The sequence below is a fragment of the Coregonus clupeaformis genome, chromosome 20 (assembly GCF_020615455.1).
Source record: "Coregonus clupeaformis isolate EN_2021a chromosome 20, ASM2061545v1, whole genome shotgun sequence".
In the NCBI taxonomy this organism is placed as follows: Eukaryota; Metazoa; Chordata; class Actinopteri; order Salmoniformes; family Salmonidae; genus Coregonus; species Coregonus clupeaformis.
This window is the reverse complement of record NC_059211.1, coordinates 18,357,612-18,381,792: the sequence shown is the minus strand read 5'-3', so window position 1 is coordinate 18,381,792 and position 24,181 is coordinate 18,357,612. Positions and strand designations below refer to the sequence as shown.

General features: G+C 44.0%; 1 protein-coding gene across 4 annotated transcripts in view; it reads right to left on the bottom strand.

Annotated features, from left to right (window-relative positions):
- Positions 1 to 24,181, bottom strand: part of LOC121533662 (cAMP-specific 3',5'-cyclic phosphodiesterase 4D) — a 119,875-nt gene that overhangs the window by 23,449 nt on the left and 72,245 nt on the right. For 3 of the 4 annotated variants that reach the window (XM_045205357.1, XM_045205355.1, XM_041839792.2), the window contains exons 2-5: positions 7,860 to 8,051; positions 6,728 to 6,764; positions 5,685 to 5,814; positions 888 to 1,000 (exon numbers count right to left, since the gene is read on the bottom strand). In XM_045205357.1, coding sequence (XP_045061292.1) covers positions 888 to 1,000; positions 5,685 to 5,814; positions 6,728 to 6,764; positions 7,860 to 8,051 — 472 coding nt within the window. Of the gene's footprint in view, positions 1 to 887; positions 1,001 to 5,684; positions 5,815 to 6,727; positions 6,765 to 7,859; positions 8,052 to 24,181 lie in introns of those variants that run through there. The other variant, XM_045205358.1, reaches the window with a different exon arrangement.

Sequence of the window (24,181 nt, the reverse complement as noted above, 5' to 3'; positions counted from 1 at the left end):
GTGCCTTGCTTAAGGGCACATCGACAGATTTTTCACCTAGTCGGCTCGGGGATTAGAACCAGCGACCTTTCGGTTACTGGCACAACGCTCTTACCCACTAAGCTACCTGCCGCCCTAGCCATCTAACAGTTTTTATATGAAACAACAAGATGGTAGAGGCTTGGAGACTGTTGAATATGGCAGAGGATCACTAAAGTCTTGGCACAATGGTTTATTTCAAGGTGGACTATCCCTGTTGACTGTATTGAGCTTCATGCACCCTAAGCTTTGTGGATGCATGGCTTCACGCAGGTGGGTGCTACATGTTTTTCAGAGGAGTTTACCTAGGAGTCTACAACTGGGGATGGCAAGAGGTATCCTGGCTTCTGACTTGTTTCCCCCATGGATCTGACCATCATTTCCCCCCAGCTCAACCCTTCATCTGGGCCTCAGTTGCAAGAGACATGGACGGCGCAGGTGAGGAAGATGCACATGGAGTGTGGATCGGACACAGGATGTGACCCGTTGGACTTCCACCTCCCTCTGTGGATGACCGTGGAAGATCTTCCACCCAGAACAGAAAAGCGCTATACAAATTAAATCTAATATTATTATCTATTAGACATTTCCTTGATCTTGAAAATTACTTTTATTGAGTAAATGTATTTATTGCTTTCTTTTCATTTTGATAAGAGATGAAAATGCAATGAATTGAAGGTTATTTGTTGATGTAAAAAACCTAATTTACCGATTGTATTGTTGTGTCATCAGATTTGGGGTGGGGTCGCGAGAAATTATTGGGGAAAAAATGCGGTCCCTGCTGAAGAAGTTTGAATGCCACTGCTTTAAGCAATAATTCCCAGGTTTTTACTGAAGATGAGGCTCAGTTCAAATGCAACACAGCTCACCTTGTTGGAAGCCATCTCGCTGACTGAGTGACGGGTCTGCAGGGTCTCCAGCTGGTCCAGACACCAGTCCAGCTCCTCCAGTGTCTCCATGGCCAGCTTCTGGTAGGGCTCCTCTGAGGGGGTCAAAGGTCAGTCTACTGTTAAAGCCCTGAGAGAGACCACCAGAGACCATCCCATCCAGGCCCTAGTCTAGAAGTTCTAGACTGAGCCCCAGATCCTTAAGTTAATGTCCAAGATGCAGAAGAAAACAAATGGCACATCTAGCCACTGGGACATCTACAGTGGCTTGCGAAAGTATTCACCCTCCTTGGCATTTTTCCTATTTTGTTGCCTTACAACCTGGAATTAAAATGGATTTTTTGGGGGGGTTTGTATCATTTGATTTACACAACATGCCTACCACTTTGAAGATGAAAAAATTTTTTTTTGGTGAAACAAACAAGAAATAAGACAAACAGAAAACATGAGCGTGCATAACTATTTACCCCCTCCAAAGTCAATACTTTGTAGAGCCACCTTTTGCAGCAATTACAGCTGCAAGTCTCTTGGGGTATGTCACTATAAGCTTGGCACATCTAGCCACTGGGATTTTTGCCCATTCTTCAAGGCAAAACTGCTCCAGCCCCTTCAAGTTGGATGGGTTCCACTGGTGTACAGCAATCTTTAAGTCATACCACAGATTCTCAATTGGATTGAGGTCTGGGCTTTGACTAGGCCATTCCAAGACATTTAAATGTTTCCCCTTAAACCACTCAAGTGTTGCATTAGCAGTATGCTTAGGGTCATTGTCCTGCTGGAAGGTGAACCTCCATCCCAGTCTCAAATCTCTGGAAGACTGAAACAGGTTTCCCTCAGGAATTTCCCTGTATTTAGCGCCATCCATCATTCCTTGAATTCTGACCAGTTTCCCAGTTCCTGCCAATGAAAACCATCCCCACAGCATGATGCTGCCACCACCATGCTTCACTGTGGGGATGGTGTTCTCGTGGTGATGAGAGGTGTTGGGTTTGCGCCAGACATTTTCCTTGATGGCCAAAAAGCTCAATTTTAGTCTCATCTGACCAGAGTACCTTCTTCCATATGTTTGGGGAGTCTCCGACATGCCTTTTGGCGAACACCAAATGTGTTTGCTTATTTTTTTCTTGAAGCAATGGCTTTTTTCTGGCCACTCTTCCATAAAGCCCAGCTCTGTGGAGTGTACGGCTTAAAGTGGTCCTATGGAAAGATACTCCAATCTCCATTGTGGAGCTTTGCAGCTCCTTCAGGGTTATCTTTGGTCTCTTTGTTGCCTCTCTGATTAATGCCCTCTTCGCCTGGTCCGTGAGTTTTGGTGGGCGGCCCTCTCTTGGCAGGTTTGTTGTGGTGCCATATTCCTTCCATTGTTTAATAATGGATTTAATGGTGCTCCGTGGGATGTTCAAAGTTTCTGATATTTTTTTATAACCCAACCCTGATCTGTACTTCTCCACAACATTGTCCCTGACCTGTTTGGAGAGCTTCATGGTCTTCATGGTGCCGCTTGCTTGGTGGTGCCCCTTGCTTAGTGGTGTTGCAGACTCTGGGGCCTTTCAGAACAGGTGTATATATACTGAGATCATGTGACACTTAGATTGCACACAGGTGGACTTTATTTAACTAATTATGTGACTTCTGAAGGTAATTGGTTGCACCAGATCTTATTTAGGGGCTTCATATCAAAGGGGGTGAATACATATGCACGCACCACTTTTCCGTTATTTATTCTTTTGAATTTTTTTAAACAAGTAGTTTTTTTCATTTCACTTCACAAAATTGGACTATTTTGTGTATGTCCATTACATGAAATCCAAATAAAAATCAATTTAAATTACAGGTTGTAATGCAACAAAATAGGAAAAACGCCAAGGGGGAAGAATACTTTTGCATTGTCCGCTAATACAGGACTAGTAAAGGCCCAGTGCACTACTTTTGTGATTTTTTAAAAACTAAATGTATTTGTATTTCAGTGTTTACCAGCATTTGTAACTTGAGTCTGATAATTATCTGTACAAAACAGTTAATCTGATAGTTTGGGGAATTTAAAATACTTGCTTGATATACAGTGCATTCGGAAAGTATTCAGACCCCTTGACTTTTTCCACATTTTGTTACGTTACAGCCTTACTCTAAAATGGATTAAATTGTTTTTCCCCCCCATCAATCTACACACAATACACCATAATGACAAAGCAAAAACTGGTTTTTAGAAATGTTAGCAAATGTATAACAAATTTAAAACTGAAATATTACATTTACATAAGTATTCAGACCCTTTACTCAGTACTTTGTTGAAGCACCTTTAGCAGCGATTACAGCCTTAAGTCTTCTTGGGTATGACGCTACAAGCTTGGCACACCTGTATTTGGGGAGTTTCTCCCATTCTTCTCTGCAGATCCTCTCTGTAATCCATTAATCTTTCCCTCGATCCTGACTAGTCTCCCAAGTCCCTGCCGCTGAAAAACATCCCCACAGCATGATGCTGCCACCATCATGCTTCACCGTAGGGATGGTGCCAGGTTTCCTCCAGATGTGACGCTTGGCATTCAGGCCAAAGAGTTCCATCTTGGTTTCATCAGGCCAGAGAATCTTGTTTCTCATGGTCTGAGAGTCCTTTAGGTGCCTTTTGGCAAACTTCAACAGGCTGTCATGTGCCTTTTACTGAGGAGTGGCTTCCGTCTGGCCACTCTACCATTAAAGCCTGATTGGTGTGCTGCAGAGATGGTTGTCCTTCTGGAAGGTTCTCCCATCTCCACAGAGGAACTCTGGAGCTCTGTCAGAGTGATCATCGGGTTCTTGGTCACCTCCGTGACCAAGGCCCTTCTCCCCCGATTGCTCAGTTTGGCCGGGCGGCCAGCTCTAGGAAGAGTCTTGGTGGTTCCAAACTTCTTCCATTTAAGAATAATAGAGGCCACTGTGTTCTTGGGGAACTTCAATGCTGCAGAAATGTTTTGGTACCCTTCCTCAGATCTGTGCCTCGACAAAATCCTGTCTCAGAGCTCTACGGACAATTTCTTAGACCTCGTGGCTTGGTTTTTGCTCTGACATGCACTGTCAACTGTGTGTGCCTTTCTAAATCATGTCCAATCAATTGAATTTACCACAGGTGGACTCCAATCAAGTTGTAGAAACATCTCAAGGATGATCAATGGAAACAGGATGCATCTGAGCTCAATTTCGAGTCTCACAGCAAAGGGTCTGAATACTTATGTAAATAAGGTATTTCTGTTTTAATTTTTTATAAATTTGCTAAAATTTCTACAGACCTGTTTCCGCATTATGTGGTATTGTGTGTATATTTGAATAAGGCTGTAACGTAACAAAATGTGGAAAAAGTCAAGGGGTCTGAATACTTTCCGAATGCACTGTATGTTTTCCAGTTTCTTGAAATACAGTACTTTGCAAATGCAACTTATTTCTATATGGAAACTGAAATGGTCTATTCATTGCTTTTACATTTTAGTAGACACTCTTATCCAGAGCAACATTTTCACATTGGTCCCCCGTGGGAATCGAACCCAAAACCACATCATCACAAACCACTTGATGTCTCAATGTACTCAATTACTGTATTGTGCATAGTATTTTTCATGGTGGTGGAAAGTCTACAGGTACAAACCTAGTTGACCAGCCTATGTACAATACAGTAATGTACATTTACATTAGGTGGTTTGTAAGGATGGTAAATTAATACTGCACAAAAAGTTGTTGTTTTCCATGTTTTTGAACAAGACAAATATTTAATTTGATGTGGATGTTTTGGGTCTTTTCCCATAACTTTGCACCTTTTGAAATTTATGTTTGAGGACAGGATGTTTTCTTTTTGGATTCCATTAGAATGATTATCGCAGAGAAAGGGACAGAGCAACAACTCTTACAATTCCAAATGTTGAATCCTGCAAGATACTGTTCTTAATTATACAACTACCTTTTTTGCCAAAGCTGGAAAGAAATGTGCCCGCAACAGACGTCTTTATTGGTCTGCTAATACAGGACTTGTAAAGGCCCAGTGCAATACTTTTGTGAAAAAAATTTATAAAAAAAATATACATATTTTTATTTTATTTTGTATTATTATGATTTTAAAGTGGGTGCTGCAGGAACCTCAGCGCCCCTACTTCCTGCGGCTATGCATGGGTGATCACTTTCTTTTTATTTTACAATAGTCCCACAGGCTATGGTCCTGACTCCTGTATTCAGTTATCAATCAAATTCAATCAAATGTATTTATAAAGCCCTTTTTACATCAGCAGATGTCACAAAGTGCTATACAGCAAACCCGGCCTCAAGTTATCAGGCATTAGACTGTACGGCTCCATTTCAAACCAGAGACTATACAAGTAATTGTCTAGACATTTATTGCATCTTTTCTCTGGTTTGTTATCAGTGAAAACTAATTCTCAAACCATGGCAGCTTCAAATACTACAAATGTCCTCCTGAGTTCTTGTGTCGAGCTATGCCATTTTGGATTGCCATAGAAACTAGGACCAGTGTCTACATTTGTCTATAGCACCCCCCCCCAAAAAAGGATGGACATAGAAACAGATATTTTTCTGTATATCTCTTTACATCTTTGCATTCTCACTGCACTGCCGTTATCAATGTAAAGCTGACAGATAAACAATACTTGCAATTGTGGCAGTAGCATCAAACAAATCAAACTGAATTTTCAGTTCTTGTGAACTTATTATTTTCACAGAGTGCAGCAGACACCAGGGAACAAGAAAACCAATTGTTGTGAAGTCATGTAAGAGGTATGATCAGATGCGTAACCTACTGACCTGGTATGCTTGGCTTGGTATGAGTAGGCATTGAGGGAGGGTTGCTGCCTGACGGCCACCTGTTGGGCCGATCCTGCAGATGAGTTATGACGGTAAAGTTGCTTCTGACTGTTCGGAGACTGGCGAGCACCTTAAGAGAGAGGGTGGAAGGGACTTTGGTGCCAACATAGAGGGTAGTTGACCAAACTCTGCCTATGGCTCTGTAGCCTGGTGCCAGATCTGTTTGGGTTGTATAGCCTACTCCTATCGTGACAATGACCAGTTGGCTATCCTGCACAAAAAGAACTGGGACCAGGCTAATTTCTCTATCTATAGCACGTGCAGGTCGTACATAATTGTTCATTTTAGTCATTTAGCAGACGCTCTTATCCAAAGCGACTTACAGGAGAAATTAGGGTTAAGTGCCTTCCTCAAGGGCACATCGACAGATTTTTCAACTAGTCAGCTCAGGGATTCAACCAGCGACCTTTCGGTTACTGGCACAACGCTCTTTACCGCTAGGCTACCTGCTGCCACTCAGGTATTATCCACCTATAACACTTGTGAGCTCTAGTGAGACACTGAAATGCACAGGGGTACAAAACGTCACTAAACACCTGTCTCAGGTACTTCGTGTGCCTTCATGTTGCAACTCAAGACTGCTCCGAGTTCAAAATGTCACCCTGGTGAAAAATCGTGGGGGCAGTCTGCCCATAAAAGCTCTCTCCTTTCAAAACCCTTGAAGATTTCACATCTGTCCAGCTCTGCTTTGACGCACGTCAGTTTTGGATTCCTCACTTGTTTTGTAGCCCTAGTCGAGTCGTGACACAATGACACACACTCCGTGCAGACGGGCTATTGCAGCAAAAGCCGGTGGTCATTTAATGTGTGTGTGTTTGTGTGTAATGAATGGTGTCCTACCTCTTAAAACCCCACCAAGACAGCACTGTGCATCATATGATTTATCACGCAAGAAGTACAGAAGGCTGGCTCACTGTACTGTACACAATAATACAGCGTATTACTATGTATTTAAAGAACGAACGCATGAACATAGCACTGACCTGTGCAAATGGTGTCACAATCATGTCTTCTCCATGTCTGAAATGACAGAAGAAAACAAAAACACTGGGTTAGATACTACATCTTCAACAAATAGGTGAAGAACTGAATATCACCATCTTACAAGGGCAATATTGATATAATATATACTGTGGTTCTATGGTACGCCCTGAGTGTAAAGCAATGGGCGTCCTAAATGCAGCCTGAACATCCATATATCCTGCATCAGTTAACACATTGGACACATGGAGAAGAAACAAGTGACATGCACACAACTGACTGTGAGAACTGTGGGAAAAACAAACAAAATCCTTTGAAACTGTGCTCTGGGGGCATCATCATGCACATAATGTGTCGTCTTGTGGTCGAGCCTTTCTGTTAAGATAATAGGCCTCAGGCTCTCCATGCAGCACACAAACAGTAACAGACCCAACTCAGATGCAAGTCCTGTGGGGTTTTTCTTTTTGGGATGGTTTGGGAGGAAAGGGGGGTGAGGGTTGTGTACGTGTGTGTGTGTGTGTGTGTGTGTATGGGCAGGGGGGTTAAAGGTTATGTGTTGGGGCAGGAGGTGAGTGGGGGTGTGTGGAGGGGTTAAGGGGTTTGTGAGGACAGGAAGTGTCTGAAACCTGCAAACGCAGTGGGTCCTTAAAGGGGAAGTAAAATAGAAAAAATGTGTCACACGCATCTCTCACCACGGCAGCCAACCGACTTCCCAGTGCTTCAAGCCCTCTTCCCATTAAAGACATAGAGCGAGAGTCCAGTGACTAAGCTAGACTTAACATGGGTAAACTGACCGTGACACGGCCTCCGACCTCCAGAAACAAACATCAACAATACGAGACAGGAAGGTTATGTTTTTAGGGACCTCTGCAGGAATCATAGTTGAAGGGTTAGCTATGACAGTATAAATATGGAGAGAGTAGACATGTATTGGTTAGTAAAACATCAAGGGTGGGGGAAGAGCAACAACGGCAAAAAGAGAGACAGAAGGACAGAAAGAGTAAAACAGAGAGGGAGAGACAGAGAGAGAGAGAGAGTGAGAGAGAGAGATAGAGAGAGAGATAGTGGAAAAAGGAAAGGGCCTGGAGAAGAGGTTAGGAGGGTCATGCATCACATTGGTCCAATGGTACTTACTGCTCACTGGCCGTGGAGGAGTTGCGGGACATGGCTTTTGGTGAGAGGTCGAAGTCGGAGTCGGTGCGGTAGAGGAAGGACTCGCGGCGCTGGCTGTGGGGGTAGTTGGCCTGCAGGACCAGGCCGGAGCTGGGGCTGGCCTGGGGGTCCACAGGGCTGTGTCCCACCGGCAGCCCATTCTCCACATCAAAACTTAGGGGGAGAGAAGGGAAGAGACAGGGGTTAGGATTCATGTCATGTCTTTCAGTATTTTCAGCAGAGACATACTGGCATTGTCATCACAGGAAACATATTGGGGAGAGAAGAGAGAGAGAAGGGAAGATTCATGTGAAAAGGTGTCTGGAGCAGCAGAACAGGAAGACAAGATGTCACTGTCCATTCCTTTATTCTGTACAGTATGATGACAGAGGTATGGAAGTCTGACAAAATGTGTGAATCTTCAATCCGAAATCATCCCTGTAGTTATCGTCATCAGAAAACACCATTGAACATTCTCTGCCTGCCTCATAGCTAATACACAGTATATTCAGAATAAAAAAGAGCTGACCTAGTGATAGCAGGCCTAGAGTAGCAGCCATTCCCAACACACCCACACCGTTTATTTTAACGCAATCACACTAGTGTCAGCACTGACTTCACTACATACGTCAGCAGTGCAAAAGTGCTCCCCCTCTGTCAGGGCCCTGGGCAGCACTAAAACAAATTGTGCTGCTGGCACCTGTCCACCTCTGCAGCCAGACCCTGACGCCAAAATATGAGGGTAATCAGTCCATAGCCATCCAATCTCATAATAGGGCTGACTGGGGGGGAACCTGTTTCCAGGGGTACGTCAGGCCCAGGAGGCTGCCAAAAAAAGCTGCAAGGATTCCTGCTAGTGTCGTGGTGCGGTGTCTAGTTTCTGTGCATAGCACAGAAACATACGAGTATGAACAGCTAGGAAAGACATTGAAGTCTGTTTGATGGGAGAGTGGAATTCCACTCTCCTTTTCATATTTTGAGAATGTATTTAGACATTCAGATAGGAGATCAGAGGGGGAGAAAGGTGTGTGGGAGATGCAACGGGAAGGCTGGACGCGGGGATTCAACCCCAGTCTATAGAAGGAAGTAATCTACGCTACAGTATGTGTCAAGAGCCGGAAGTGTTACCAATCAACCACAGGTGAAGTATATCCAATACAGCAGTGACTTTACACATACTGCAGTCGGCAGGTGAATGCTTACGGAGTTATAATACTACAATATCCTCCTCCTTTAGTCTCTTTGGTAGGAATATGTGTCTGATCTGTGTGACTCTCCTTTGTCCAATCTAACTCCAGAAGCAGAGTTGTTCCAGAGCGGTGCTACAGTATTCAGGCAGCAGCTGCAAGGTCAGGCTGAGGTGGAGTTGGACAGAGTGGTTCTAAGATTAACCCTCTATCATTGATGGGGGTACATGTGAGAGGGCTATACATAGCCCCCCTGGTTGGCGTATCATATAATTACATTAGGCTGAAACCCTCACCCCATACAGTACATACCCTTTCACTTAACTTCAAGTTCAACACATAATGAATAGAAAGTGTTGCACATTTTTGTCATACTTTTGACAAACAAGTGATTATTTGCCAGCACTGTGTCGTGTGCGAGTTTCTTTTGAGTTAAACTATTGCTGTATGTCTCCGAGGCACCTGCAACAACAACCTCTGGATGTGCGAGTGCATTTCACTCCCAGACTCCTCTCACAACAACATTCTAACCTGCATGCCTTTGCATTTACAGATATGGGACTGTATGGGGTGTATTGTGTTGTGTCGTATGCATCCTAAATACAGGACAATGGTGCTCAGTATTTTGCTTAAATTAACATTTAAAAACAAACCTGCACCATACTTGGGCAGTGATTGACATCATTAATCAGAAACAATTATTGAATGAATTGTTTAACCAAGGTTCATTCACCTTCTTCTTCTATGCCATGTTGGCTTTTGACACCTGCATAGCCTACTGTACTGTACTGAAATCAGCTGTGCAGTGTCTATTTTTAGCTGGCTTTGGTAGTCCAGCAATAGCAGTAGCTGATAAATGAAGCATGAATGTTATGTAATCAATTCTCAATTAAGCCCCCCGATTCATGTGAGGACCTGAGAGGGAGAGAGCAAGAGAGAGCGAGAGAGAGCGAGGGCGAGTGAAAGATATGTTTGCATTTGGACGGCTCAATGCAGCGTTTTAACAAGCTCCACCTGATTGGTGGGGAGGGCCCCGGGGGGAGGGGCTTGCCTTATTACCCCACCTCTCCTCCTCTCTCTTGCCCTTTTTCTCACCCCTTCCTTCATCTCATTTTCAATGATGCGTCCGTCCCCTCGGAGCGATTTGGGCCGGCTCTGACCATTGGATGGCATCGATCACGGGGCCAATGGCGTCAGCAGCTATAAATAGCTCTATCCAAAAGAACTGAAATAGCCCCAGAAACCGCTCACACGTGAAACAAAACTCGCCCATTAAAACGGAAATCCACGTCATTCACATTAAATGTTAATGTTTGAGTAAACTATCAGAGCCTGAGGCTTGTGGATATCAGAGTACACTAATGGACTGTGGATAACTCCTTCCCAGCTGCATGAGGCTTCTCTTCTCTGGCATCAGACAACAACACTCCCACTCACTTCCACTTTCATAAACAATACAGTGCGGTGGATGAAGACGCATATTTTCCCAAGAAAACCACCTGAAAATAAACCTGGGCAAAGTTCAAGAAATGCCACCAGGAAATACCTGGGATTATCAGACTGAGTGGGAGGACAAGTGTCCATAAACAGTGCTATTCATACATTTAGTTCCTTCTACTGGAAACAGAATGGGCTTCTGAGTGTCAGCTAGCACCATCTACTGGAGACAAAAATATAACTCATCACTGTGCCAGTCAGTGCATGTTACCCAGCACACCAGTGTCTCTATACAAGAGCACAGAGCAATGTGACCACTGTTTAAAGTACATGCATCTTAAAATGTCAGCTAGAGAACAGGTAAGATGAATCTGTGCCTCAATTTCAGATGTTACACAGACGCTACCCTCTTATAATTCATCATGGAGGATCATGTAGTTACTTGACACACAAGCATTAAACCAATTGTGCCATTCTGCTGAATAAACCTTTTTAATCAATCATCTCTTATTATGGTGGTGTTCTAAGATGTTCTATGAGATGCTCTGTGTCTGTACCACAAAGGTCGCAGGCAGGTCAAAACTGGTGACGGTATTGTCATTGTTCTCAGGCTCTGACGTCAGTCACTGTCTCCTCTCCCTTCTCTTTGTGTCTGGATTACCGTCAGAACTCGTGGGAGACAAGCCTCCCTGTATTCCACTGTGGCAAAGGCAATCCTCCATGTTTCATTTCCTCCTCAATTGTGGGAAAAATAGCAAATCCATTAGTTCCTAGATAAAAGGATAAGCCTCCCTCAGGATACAGAGGACATTTAAAGAAGCCTTCAGGTCTGTGTCATTCAGACAAAGGAAGAATGGACATTAAGGTCATTCCCCAAATACCGCTCTTAGCTAATAAAAAGCAGTCAGAACCCCTGTGCAGATGAAACTTCTCAGTCAGTATGGATCAATCCTCAGCCACTGAATATGTGGGTTGGGCGACCCTGTTAGTTCTTGCCCCAGCCAGAGCGTGGCCTATCTCATTTTACATTTTAGTCATTTAGTAGACGCTCTTATCCAGAGCGACTTACAGGAGCAATTAGGGTTAAGTGCCTTGCTCAAGGACACGTCGACAGATTTTTCACCAAGTCGGCTCAGGGATTAGAACCTGCGACCTTTCGGTTACTGGCACAACGCTCTTAACCACTAAGCTACCTGCCGCCCCAATCCTGTGATTGACACCAGCTGGGCAGCGCTGTGGTGCCCATGGGAACCGCAGAGATCTGAAGGGACTTTTACTTCTGTTCCGAGCCAGATGTTATCGGCAATAGAGTGGGCTTCCAGAGGATGACACAGCGCCTGGAGTCAAAAGTCAAATCCCCCTTCTGTTTTCTTTCCGCGTGGCGTGAGAACCAGCTCTGGGGGCCTCGCCGAACTATGACAATCAAAGTGTGTGTGTGTGTGTGTGTTTGTCTCCGGGAAGTTCCCGCGGCCCTTACACACCAGGAAAGAAGGGAGTGGAGGCAGAGAATGTTGGAAAACAGAGGAGTGGACCTTTTTTTGGTGTATGTGTTCCTGGTGTTGCATAAGCTTTGTAGTGGAAGGAAAGGGGGCACCTGGTTTGGGAAAGGGTGATGTTAGTGTTGCACCCCTCACCCCATTGTACGCGACCTGACACCGGCAGCAAAACAATGTGGTGCACCACCAAAAACAAGAAAAAATCATGTCTAAACACAGTTTACATATGACGACAGAGCATTAGAGCAAACATGCCTTTTATTTGAGGTCCCATGTGCCAGTCTAGAGTAAACTATTGCAACACTTCCTATTAAACCTATGTCAAACACTCAACTTTTGAACACAAACTCCATGGTTAACATTTGCTGTCCTTTGTAAATTAGGCTATATAAACCTCTTTGCCCTGTGTACTTTTGTACCGGGTCTAGCCGAAGGTGTTTTAGATAGACTATTTACTATTATTTTCTTATCTGGTCTAGCTTCTGGTGTATAATCTATAAGTCATTTCTGGATACTGATAAACATGTTATACAAGTTATTTATCTCAACAGCCGAACAAAATGTAACCCCAAAACATAATACATTCACTGTGTATCAATTCATACAAGTTGACCAAAAGGGGAAAACGTTCTGAGTACAACAATATAAGACACAGCCATGAGCATATGCTTTCTAAATATATCCCTTGAGGAGAAGTCCTTGCACGAGAACAGACAAGGAGTCAACAGAGCCCAGTCTGTTGATTATTTTTCTCTTTGAGCGACTCTCCAAACACCACAATTTGACTCGCTGTCAACAGGGTAAGAGAGACCCAACTTTACTGGTAATGTACACAGAGCTCGCCACATGCAGTTCTGAAGTTCTGAACATATACATGTTCCACCCTCCATATACATGCACGCACGCACACACACAAACAAACATCCCTGGTACCAGAGCAACAATACTTTGGGACTTTAACTGGCTTGACCAACTGGATTAAGAATAAAATGTGAAACGAAATAATCATTTTATAAACATTATAATCCAGATAAGCAGTTTAAACTAATATGACCAATATGTGAGCCTTTGAAATGTAGCTGTTTAAAAAAGGGCATGTTTGGCCTAGTAAGTTGGTTGTTGAATGTACCACTTGAGCTAATAAGATAATAGAACCCATATTTTATCACATGAATCATAAACAAACAGACATTTAAAGAACTAAAGGAACTGAGAAACCTTTGGAAAGATCTCCAAAGCAAAGCCAAAAGATGGCTTTCTTTGCTTTTGTTCACTGCCCAACTGACTACTGTTCCACACTGTGGCTGAACTCTTACCGGAACAAGCCTCTGTACCAGCCAACAAGAATCTGAAGTCAAAAACTTCAGCTATTAAAACCTCTTAAAAAATATACAGGATGTATACATGAAGAGTCACAGTGTAGAAGTAACAGGTATAACAGATACAAATAAATACACACACACACCACCCATACCTATACAGTATCACCCACCCCACCTCCCACAAACACACACACGCTTTGGCTTCACTTACTCCAGGGGGAACTGGAGGATCCTATCCTATCCAGCAGTGGTCCTACAGTAATACACAGGAAGCCATGTATCAGATGAGCACCAAAACGGCTCCAGAATACCACCGTATACCCATCAACCCTGGCCGGGGCCATGACGTCAGAGGGGCTTGTGACAGACGACTGGGAGAGGTAGATAAGCTACTGTGGTGGGCCATGCTCAGGCCTGTCAACAGTGTGCTACAACCCAATGGCTACACAGTTCAATCCTCTCACATCTAGAGTGGAACCTGCCTCTCATGGCCTCACTTTCACCCCTTTCCCTCGTGGCCTCACTTTTCACCCCTGCCTCTCGTGGCCTCAACTTTTGGAGAGGAAATAACCCCCCTCAAATAGGACCCATGTTGACAGTGGAAAGAAACTTATGTGAAAATAGAAGTCCAGGCTCTTTAAAAGACTTGCATTTACCTGAAGTGCTTTTCCCTTGGTTTTAAAGTGCTCTTCTATGGCAGTAACTCACCCAATCCACCACCCATCTGTAGTACCATCTGCTTTCATTTGCTGTGACACAAACATTACCCACTGGGATATTGCCAACCTGCAACTCATGACTACTTACAGTGAGGGAAAAAAGTATTTGATCCCCTGCTGATTTTGTACGTTTGCCCACTGACAAAGAAATGATCAGTCTATAATTTTAATGGTAGGTTTATTTGAACAGTGAGAGACAGAATAACAACAACAAAAAAAAGAAAAACGCATGTCAAAAAAGTTATAAATTGATTTGCATTTTAATGAGGGAAATGAGTCTTTGACCCCCTCTCAATCAGAAAGGATTCTGGCTACCAGGTGTCTTTTATACAGGTAACGAGCTGAGATTAGGAGCACACTCTTAAAGGGAGTGCTCCTAATCTCAGCTTGTTACCTGTATAAAAGACACCTGTCCACAGAAGCAATCAATCAATCAGATTCCAAACTCTCCACCATGGCCAAGACCAAAGAGCTCTCCAAGGATGTCAGGGACAAGATTGTAGACCTACACAAGGCTGGAATGGGCTACAAGACCATCGCCAAGCAGCTTGGTGAGAAGGTGACAACAGTTGGTGCGATTATTCGCAAATGGAAGAAACACAAAATAACTGTCAATCTCCCTCGGCCTGGGGCTCCATGCAAGATCTCACCTCGTGGAGTTGCAATGATCATGAGAACGGTGAGGAATCAGCCCAGAACTACACGGGATGATCTTGTCAATGATCTCAAGGAAGCTGGGACCATAGTCACCATGAAAACAATTGGAGAACTGGGTGAAAGTGTTGTGGTCAGATGAGACCAAAATCGAGCTCTTTGGCATCAACTCAACTCGCTGTGTTTGGAGGAGGAGGAATGCTGCCTATGACCCCAAGAACACCATCCCCACCGTCAAACATGGAGGTGGAAACATTATGCTTTGGGGGTGTTTTTCTGCTAAGGGGACAGGACAACTTCACCACATCAAAGGGACGATGGACGGGGCCATGTACCGTCAAATCTTGGGTGAGAACCTCCTTCCCTCAGCCAGGGCATTGAAAATGGGTCGCGTGGATGGGTATTCCAGCACGGCCAAGGCAACAAAGGAGTAGCTCAAGAAGAAGCATATTAAGGTCCTGGAGTGGCCTAGCCAGTCTCCAGACCTTAATCCCATAGAAAATCTGTGGCGGGAGCTGAAGGTTCGAGTTGCCAAACGTCAGCCTCAAAACCTTAATGACTTGGAGAATATCTGCAAAGAGGAGTGGGACAAAATCCCTCTTGAGATTTGTGCAAACCTGGTGGCCAACTACAAGAAACGTCTGACCTCTGTGATTGCCAACAAGGGTTTTGCCACCAAGTACTAAGTCATGTTTTGCAGAGGGGTCAAATACTTATTTCCCTCATTAAAATGCAAATCAATTTATAACATTTTTGACATGCATTTTTCTGGATTATGTTGTTGTTATTCTGTCTCTCACTGTTCAAATAAACCTACCATTAAAATTATAGACTGATCATTTCTTTGTCAGTGGGCAAACGTACAAAATCAGCAGGGGATCAAATACTTTTTTCCCCTTACTGTACAATGATACCATCAGCTCTGCTCAATTCCACGACCTAGGCGTGGAGGCAAGAAGGCATAAAATGAATGAAGTGTCATGAAATGAAAAATGTGGTATCCCAGCATGAGCCCTTTCCCCTCTCTCTCCAGGTGGGTATTACAGTAGGGAACTTTAGCCGGTAGGACTCTGCCTGTGCTCTAGGTATCTGTTAGCAATTAGCTAGTGCTAGTCCTCTCAAATCTCTCAGTCAGAAGAGACTGGCTTGACCTCTGTGGTATGAGCCTCTTCTTTCTCTCCCACGTTTCATTGTTGTCCTCTTAGAATGGGATCAACATGCTCTTTCCCAATGGAATAGGGAAAAATCACACTGTTGATACCTCACAGTCCAACCAAATCAAATCAAATGTTATGTCACATGCGCCGAATACAACAGGTGTAGTAGACCTTACGGTGAAATGCTTACTTCCAAGCCCTTAACCAACAATGCAGTTCAATAAAGAGTTAATCAAATATTTACTAAATAAACTAAGGTAAAAAATAATAAAAGGTAACACAATAAAATAACAATAACGAGGCTATATACAGGGGGTACTGGTACCGAGTCAATGTGCAGGGATACAGGTTAGTCGAGGTCATTTGTACATGTAGGTAGGGGTAAAGTGACTATGCATAGATAATAATCAGCGAGTAGCAGCAGTGTAAAAACAAATGGAGGAGGGGGGGGTGTCAATGTAAATAGTCCGGGTGGCCATTTGATTAATTGTTCAGCAGTCTTATGGTTTGGGGGTAGAAGCTGTTAAGGAGCCTTTTGGTCCTAGACTTGGCGCTCCGGTACTGCTTGCCATGCGGTAGCAGAGAGAACAGTCTATGACTTGGGTGACTGGAGTCTTTGACAATTTTTTGGGCCTTCGAAGGTGCATGAAATCAAGAACAAACTGGATCGGCGACAGATATTCAGCCATTCTTGGAGGAAAATGGAAGTTAAATAAAAGCTCATGAGGCAAAAGACAAGTATTTCTCTGTCAAGCACTCTCAGTGTGAATGACACAATGATTGACAGACTGTGACGTCATCAGTGGAAGTGAAAGCGCTGGCCTTGAGAGAAAATGCAAATAGCTGTTTCCTGAATAAGGGGTATTTCCAGTGGTTTCCCTGTCTTTGAAGTCTATGGGAGGAATGTCTATAATATGTTGTGTGGAAAAAACACTCCCTTGTAAAAAATAATAATAATCATGAGAGAAAAAAAAGGCCATTGGCTGCATGGTGGCATATGAGGGAAAAAAACAGGAGCAGTGAACATTTGGTTAAAGGAGGAAGGGAGGGAGGGGTGGGGTGAAGGGAACGACGGAGGGGTAGAGAGCCAAGGCAGGGAGGCTCTGATCTCTGCTCCCACATCAAAGGGAGAGTGTGTGTGTGTCCTGTCTGTAAGGACTCCCGTTTGAAGGTGGCTTCTATGTCGTGAGACTGACGTCAATCACATCTGGACGAGTCGTCATGTAAAGCCACAGACGCAAGCCAGAGAGCAGGCCAGCTGCTTCATAGGCACATTTAGAGACCCACTAAGATACAGCACACACACTTCGGGGGTAGTACGAGTTGACGATGTAGTCAGACGCAAACTTTGAGGTTTGTTCAATTCAATACCTTTTCCAATTGGAAATAGGATATTTCAATGTTCTGTGTTGAAATGGACCTGAACCGAGTGCTTATGGTCTTGGTCAATCTGAACGGGTTTCAGCTATAGCGATAGGACTTTGGTGACTACATACACAATATATACAGAAGTATGTGGACACCCCTTCAAATTAGTTGATTCGGCTATTTCAGCCACACCCGTTGCTGACAGGTGTATAAAATCGAGCCCACAGCCATGCAATCTCCATAGACAAACATTGGCAGTAGAATGGCCTTACTGAAGAGTTCAGTGACTTTCAACATGACACCGTCATAGGATGCCACCTTCCCAACAAGTCAGTTTGTAAAATGTCTGCCCTGCTAGAGCTGCCCCGGTCAAATGTAAGTGCTGTTAATGTGAAATGGAAACGTCTAGGAGCAACAACGGCTCAGCCACGAAGTGGTAGGCCACACAAGCTCACAGAACGGGACTGCCGAGTGCTGAAGCGTGTAGCATGTAAAAATCGTCTGTCCTTGGTTGCCATACTCACTACCCAATAGCAGCACACAAGCTGAAGATCACCATGCGCAATGCCAAGCGTCGGCTGGAGTGGTGTAAAGCTCACCGCCATTGCACTCTGGAGCACTGGAAACGTGTTCTCTGGAGTGATGAATCACGCTTCAACATCTGGCAGTCCGACGGACTAATCTGGATTTGGCGGATGCCAGGAGAACGTTACTTGCCCGAATGCATAGTGCCAACGGTAAAGTTTGCTGGAGGAGGAATAATGGTCATGGGCTGTTTTACATGGTTCGGGCTAGGCCCGAATCTTAACACTACAGCATACAATAACATTCTAGACAATTCTGTGCTTCCAACTTTGTGGCAACAGTTTGGGGAAGGCCCTTTCCTGTTTCAGCACGACAATGCCCCCGTGCACAAAGCGAGGTCCATACAGAAATGGTTTGTCGAGATCGGTGTGGAAGAACTTGAGTGGCCTGCACAGAGCCCTGACCTCAACCCCATTGAACACCTTTTGGATTAATTGGAACGCCGACTGCGAGCCAGGCCTAATCGCCCAACATCAGTGCCCAGCCACACTAATGCTCTTGTGGCTGAATGGAAGCAAGTTCCAGCAGCAATGTTCCAACATCTAGTGGAAAGCCTTCCCAGAAGAGTGGAGGCTGTTAAAGCAGCAAGGTGGGGACCAACTCCATATTAATGCCCATGATTTTGGAATGAGATGTTTGACAAGCAGGTGTCCATATTCTTTTGGTCATGTAGTGTAAGTAGGCCTGACTCATCTTATTGATTATGTTGGGTACGGTACGTGGGGAACTGATTAACAGTAACATGGGAACTCTTAATCTAAATGGCACACCGTGTAAGGATGTGCTGAATGGTTAAGGGCTGATACATGGGTTAGACTGCTCAGGTAATAAACTAATCAAGCCCTGTCAGAAACCTGCAGCCCTCTTCCCACAAGTTATATTGATGAGTAAGCCCCCCAACCCTGTCAACACACACACACACACACACACACGCACACACTCCACAAACACACACTCTCTGCATCCTGCCAGCTGAGTCTGACTAGGGCCCCAGCGGGCCAGGTCTTTATTTGGCCCTTTGCATCGACCCCCCTTTACATCGACCCCCGAGCGACCACAATTAGGCAGGCGGGCCATGGAGCATGGAGGCTCAACGGGCAGAGCAGGACTCAGAGCAGGACTCACCGTGGAACAAACAAGCTCAGGGGAGCAGGAGTGCTGCTCTCTTCTAACAAGACTCATATGGCTTTAATAGGTGACCTTCAATTAACAAGTGATTGAGCCCTGTTGTGAGGCAGTTCCCTCCACTTCCTTTTCACATTAAGCCAAGAAGAGGAAGACTGAGGCACACCGGGCATGATGTCCTCTTGTCACATGTGCCTGGTGTCTCTTACGAAGGAAACATAAAAGTGTCTGTCCCCTTTCTGTGAGAATGTTTGTTAGAGGAGACAGATATACTTTTTTGATATATTGCTGACCAATGTTCCATCAAAATTTTGGGGGCACTGAACACATTTTAGGTCTTGTGAGCGGAAACTTGAACATTGTGAGAATTTTGTGCAACTTCAGGCGCACGTTTACAGTGAACACTGAGGCTGTCCCCTTACAGTTTTAGACAGTAGCCAATAGGCTATTGTGGCTATTTACGCATAATGTAGGCCTACCAACAAAACCAATGGCGCAAATCCCATAAAATGTTCACACGGAAATAACTTTTGATCTCTATGATATAGCCTACAGTAGCCTATATGTAGTGTTCAATGCAGGTCTACATTGCATGAGACTTTTAGAAACGTTTTTACATTATGAAGGGTTTGACATTAATGATTTTTTACTTTGTCTGTAACACCATGGGCCAAATAGTTCTGTAAATGGCATTGTATTGTGTTGTATGATGCAAGAAACCACTTTACAAAATAAAAGTAATTATTATTACCATACAGCGATTAGACAATGTAGACTACCGCTCTGCTTATTGGCTTATTTGCATATTCAAGCCTGTCTCAAAATACAACGCTTTAATTAAGACAAAAGCTTTTTACCTGACTGGCTTTTCAAAGACAGCTTGAAATGTAGCCTACACGTTTTGTGCTCTTGTAAGAAGCAGTAACTCTCCATTGCTGACCTATAATCATCTATAACTGGGCTAATAACTCCCTAACAAGCAAAGAATATCAACAAATGTGCACACGCGCCGCTCTGCGCTCTGATATGAACTGATCTGAAAAGGGCATTCCACTCGCAGGTCATTGAAAGACCGCTGGTGGGCTACCCCGCCAATATAATTCTACTCCGTTGCGCTCTGGCTCTGCCTACAACAACATCACAGACTAAATCTTGCATTTGTTTTGGTTTGTTGCATTGAAAAGAGGTTCAGATATAATGTTGATTCGATCACTGAAAAAACGTTGATCTATATATTGCAAACTAATGGGGCGAACTCAGTGAAGTTCGATCTCTTGCGTCTCTGCGCGGCATGGCATTTCTTCTGGGCGGCAGTCCTGGAGGAGGTGCGCGTCCGAGCACACGCGCAGTTTAGAGAGAACATTGATTGTGACAATGATGATGGTTTGGGGAGGAAGGGTAGACAGAGAAGGCTAGGCTGCGGTGGCTTCTGTGTTTTTTTATTTATTTTTTATTTTATTTAACCTTTATTTAACCAGATAAGCCAGTTGAGAACAAGTTCTCATTTACAACTGCGACCTGGCCAAGATGAAGCAAAGCAGTGCGATAAAAACAACAACAACACAGAGTTACATATGGAATAAACAAAAACGTACAGTCAATAACACAATAGAAAATCTATATACAGTGTGTGCAAATGTAGTAAGTTATGGAGGTAAGGCAATAAATAGGCCATAGTGAAAATAATTACAATTTAGTATTAACACTGGAGTGATAGATTTGCAGAAGATGATGTGCAAATAGAGATACTGGGGTGCAAATGAGCAAAATAAATAACAATGTATATAACAATATGGGGATGAGGTAGTTGGGTGAGCTAATTACAGATGGGCTGTGTACAGGTACAGTGATTGGTAAGCTGCTCTGACAACTGATGCTTAAAGTTAATGAGGGAGATAAATGTATCCAGCTTCAGAGATTATTGTAGTTCGTTCCAGTCATTGGCAGCAGAGAACTGGAAGGAATGGCGGCCAAAGGAGGTGTTGGCTTTGGGGATGACCAGTGAGATATACCTGCTGGAGCGCATACTACAGGTGGGTGTTGCTATGGTGACCAATGAGCTAAGCTACGGCAGGGATTTGCCTAGAAGTGATTTATAGATGACCTGGAGCCAGTGGGTTTGGCGACGAATATGTAGTGAGGGCCAGCCAACGAGAGTGTACAGGTCACAATGGTGGGTAGTATATGGGGCTTTGGTGACAAAACGGATGGCACTGTGATAGACTACATCCAATTTGCTGAGTTGAGTGTTGGAAGCTATTTTGTAAATGACATCGCCGAAGTCAAGGATCGGTAGGATAGTCAGTTTTACGAGGGCATGTTTAGCAGCATGAGTGAAGGAGGCTTTGTTGCGAAACAGGAAGCCGATTCTAGATTTAACTTTGGATTGGAGATGCTTAATGTGAGTCTGGAAGGAGAGTTTACGGTCTAACCAGACACCTAGGTATTTGTAATTGTCCACATATTCTAAGTCAGACCCGCCGAGAGTAGTGATTTAAGAGCAGTTGGAGGCCACGGAAGGAGTGTTGTATGGCATTGAAGCTCGTTTGGAGGTTTGTTAACACAGTGTCCAACGAAGGGCCAGATGTATACAAAATGGTGTCGTCTGCGTAGAGGTGGATCTGAGAGTCACCAGCAGCAAGAGCTACATCATTGAAATACACAGAGAATAGAGTCGGCCCGAGAATTGAACCCTGTGGCACCCCCATAGAGACTGCCAGAGGTCCAGACAACAAGCCCTCCGATTTAACACATTGAACTCTATCTGAAAAGTAGTTGGTGAACCAGGCGAGGCAGTCAGTTGAGGAACCAAGGCTATTTAGTCTGCCAATAAGAATGTGGTGATTGACAGCGTCAAAAGCCTTGGCCAGGTCGATGAAGACGGCTGCACAGTACTGTCTTTTATCAATCGCGGTTATTATATCATTTAGGACCTTAAGCGTGGCTGAGGTGCACCCATGACCAGCTCGGAAACCAGATTGCATAGCGTAGAAGGTACGTTGGGATTCGAAGTGGTCGGTGATCTGTTTGTTAACTTGGCTTTCAAATACTTTCGAAAGGCAAGGTAGGATGGATATAGGTCTGTAACAGTTTGGATCTAGAGTGTCACCCCCTTTGAAGAGGGAGATGACCGCGGCAGCTTTCCAATCTCTGGGGATCTCAGACGATACGAAAAAGAGGTTGAACAGGCTAGTAATAGGGGTTGTGACAATTTCAGCAGCACATTTTAGAAAGAAAGGGTCCAGATTGTCTAGCCCAGCTGATTTGTAGGGGTCCAGATTTTGCAGCCCTTTCAGGACATCAGCTATCTGAATTTGGGTGAAGGAGAAGCGGTGGGGGGGGCACGGGCAAGTTGCAGCGGAGGGTGCAGAGCTGGTGGCCGGGGTAGGGGTAGTCAGGTGGAAAGCATGGCCAGCCGTAGCAAAATGCTTATTGAAATTCTCGATTATCGTAGATTTATCGGTGGTGACAGTGTTTCCTAACCTCAGTGCAGTGGGTAGCTGGGAGGAAGTGCTTTTATTCTCCATGGACTTTACAGTGTCCCAAAACCTTTTTGAGTTAGTGCTACAGGATGCAAATTTCTGTTTGAAAAAGCTAGCCTTTGCTTTCCTAACTGATTGTGTATATTGGTTCCTGACTTCCCTGAAAAGTTGCATATCGCGGGAGCTGTTCGATGCTAATGCAGTACGCCACAGTGTGTGTGTTTTTATATTCTCACACAAGCACATCAGCACACACACAACAACACACAAGCATACACACAAGTGCGCGCGTGCACACACACTTTCTCACACTCCTACTCCTACTCTCCCTATCTGTGACAGAGGCCCCATGTTATCGACCACAGAGGTTGAGGCGTCTGAGAGTGGGTGTGCTTTGACGTCACCAGTGGTTTCTGAGTCGTTGGAGCAAGGCGGTGCATGATAAACTAGCACAGTGGGGCTTGATGGACACCAGATAAGACCACTCCACAGGCTTTAACCCAGTCAGCAGGGGGCATTGGTTGCTACCCAATTTGTTCTTGTTATGCAAAAAGAAAATGGGGGGCCCTATTCTGTCCAAACCAGTAAGCAGGTAGCTTGGATGAGTCAAATGTACTCAACAAAATAATGATTGTATAGGGGAACAAAAGAAAACTCAATATCTTCTTGGAAATTCAGACTTTGATGCAAGTTTTTGGCTTATTCTAAAAGCTAAGGTATTGGTTTTGACTGCCTTCACTCAAGAAGATATAGAGGGAATGGCATTGAAACAATGGATTAAAGTATTTTACTTCTCTCCTAAATGTATTATAATAAGTTTACTATCTTCCGGTCTATCTCTTCTTTGTTTGGGGGATTTACAACATGTCTGTTCATACAGCATATTCTGCCTCTATTTTAAAAACACTTCAAACAGACAACAAAAATAACCAGGAATATGAGATCAATATCGGACCTTTGGGGGCAGGGCTTTGTGAAACGTCTCTAACTATGTCAAAATAGGTTGGGCCCCAGCATCGAATTTGGCAAGCTACTGTAAAACCACAGGGTCAGAGGCCAAACTCGTATTATTGTCTGTCTGAGAGCTTTCTAGGAGAGGCGGTCCCACTGGGTCGCATACAGTGCCTTCAGAAAGTATTAATACCCCTTGACTTATTCCATATTTTGTTGTGTTACAGCCTGATTTTTGAATGACTACCTCATCTCTGTACCCCACACATACAATTATCTGTAAGGTCCCTCAGTCAAGCAGTACATTTCAAACACAGATTCACCCACAAAGACCAAGGAGGTTTTCAAATGCCTCGCAAAGAAGGGCAACTATTGGTAGTTGGGTAAAACAATTTAAAAGAAGACAATGAATATCCCTTTGAGCATGGTGTAGTTATTAATTACACTTTGGATGGTGTATCAATACACCCAGTCACTACAAAGATACAGGAGTCCTTTCAGGGATTTCACCATGAGGTCAATGGTGACTTTAAAACAGTTACAGAGTTTAATGGCTGCAATAGAAGAAAGCTGAGGATGGATCAACAACATTGTAGTTACTACACAATACTAACCCAATTGACAGAGTGAAAAGAAGGAAGCCTGTACAGAATAACAATTATTCCAAAACATGCATCCCGTTTGTACCACTTCCTGAGTGGCATAGTTACAGTTTTGACTTAAATCAGCTTGAAAATCTATGGGAAGACTTGAAAATGGCTGTCTAGCAATGATCAACAACCAACTTGACAGAGCTTGAAGAAATTTAAAAATAATAATGT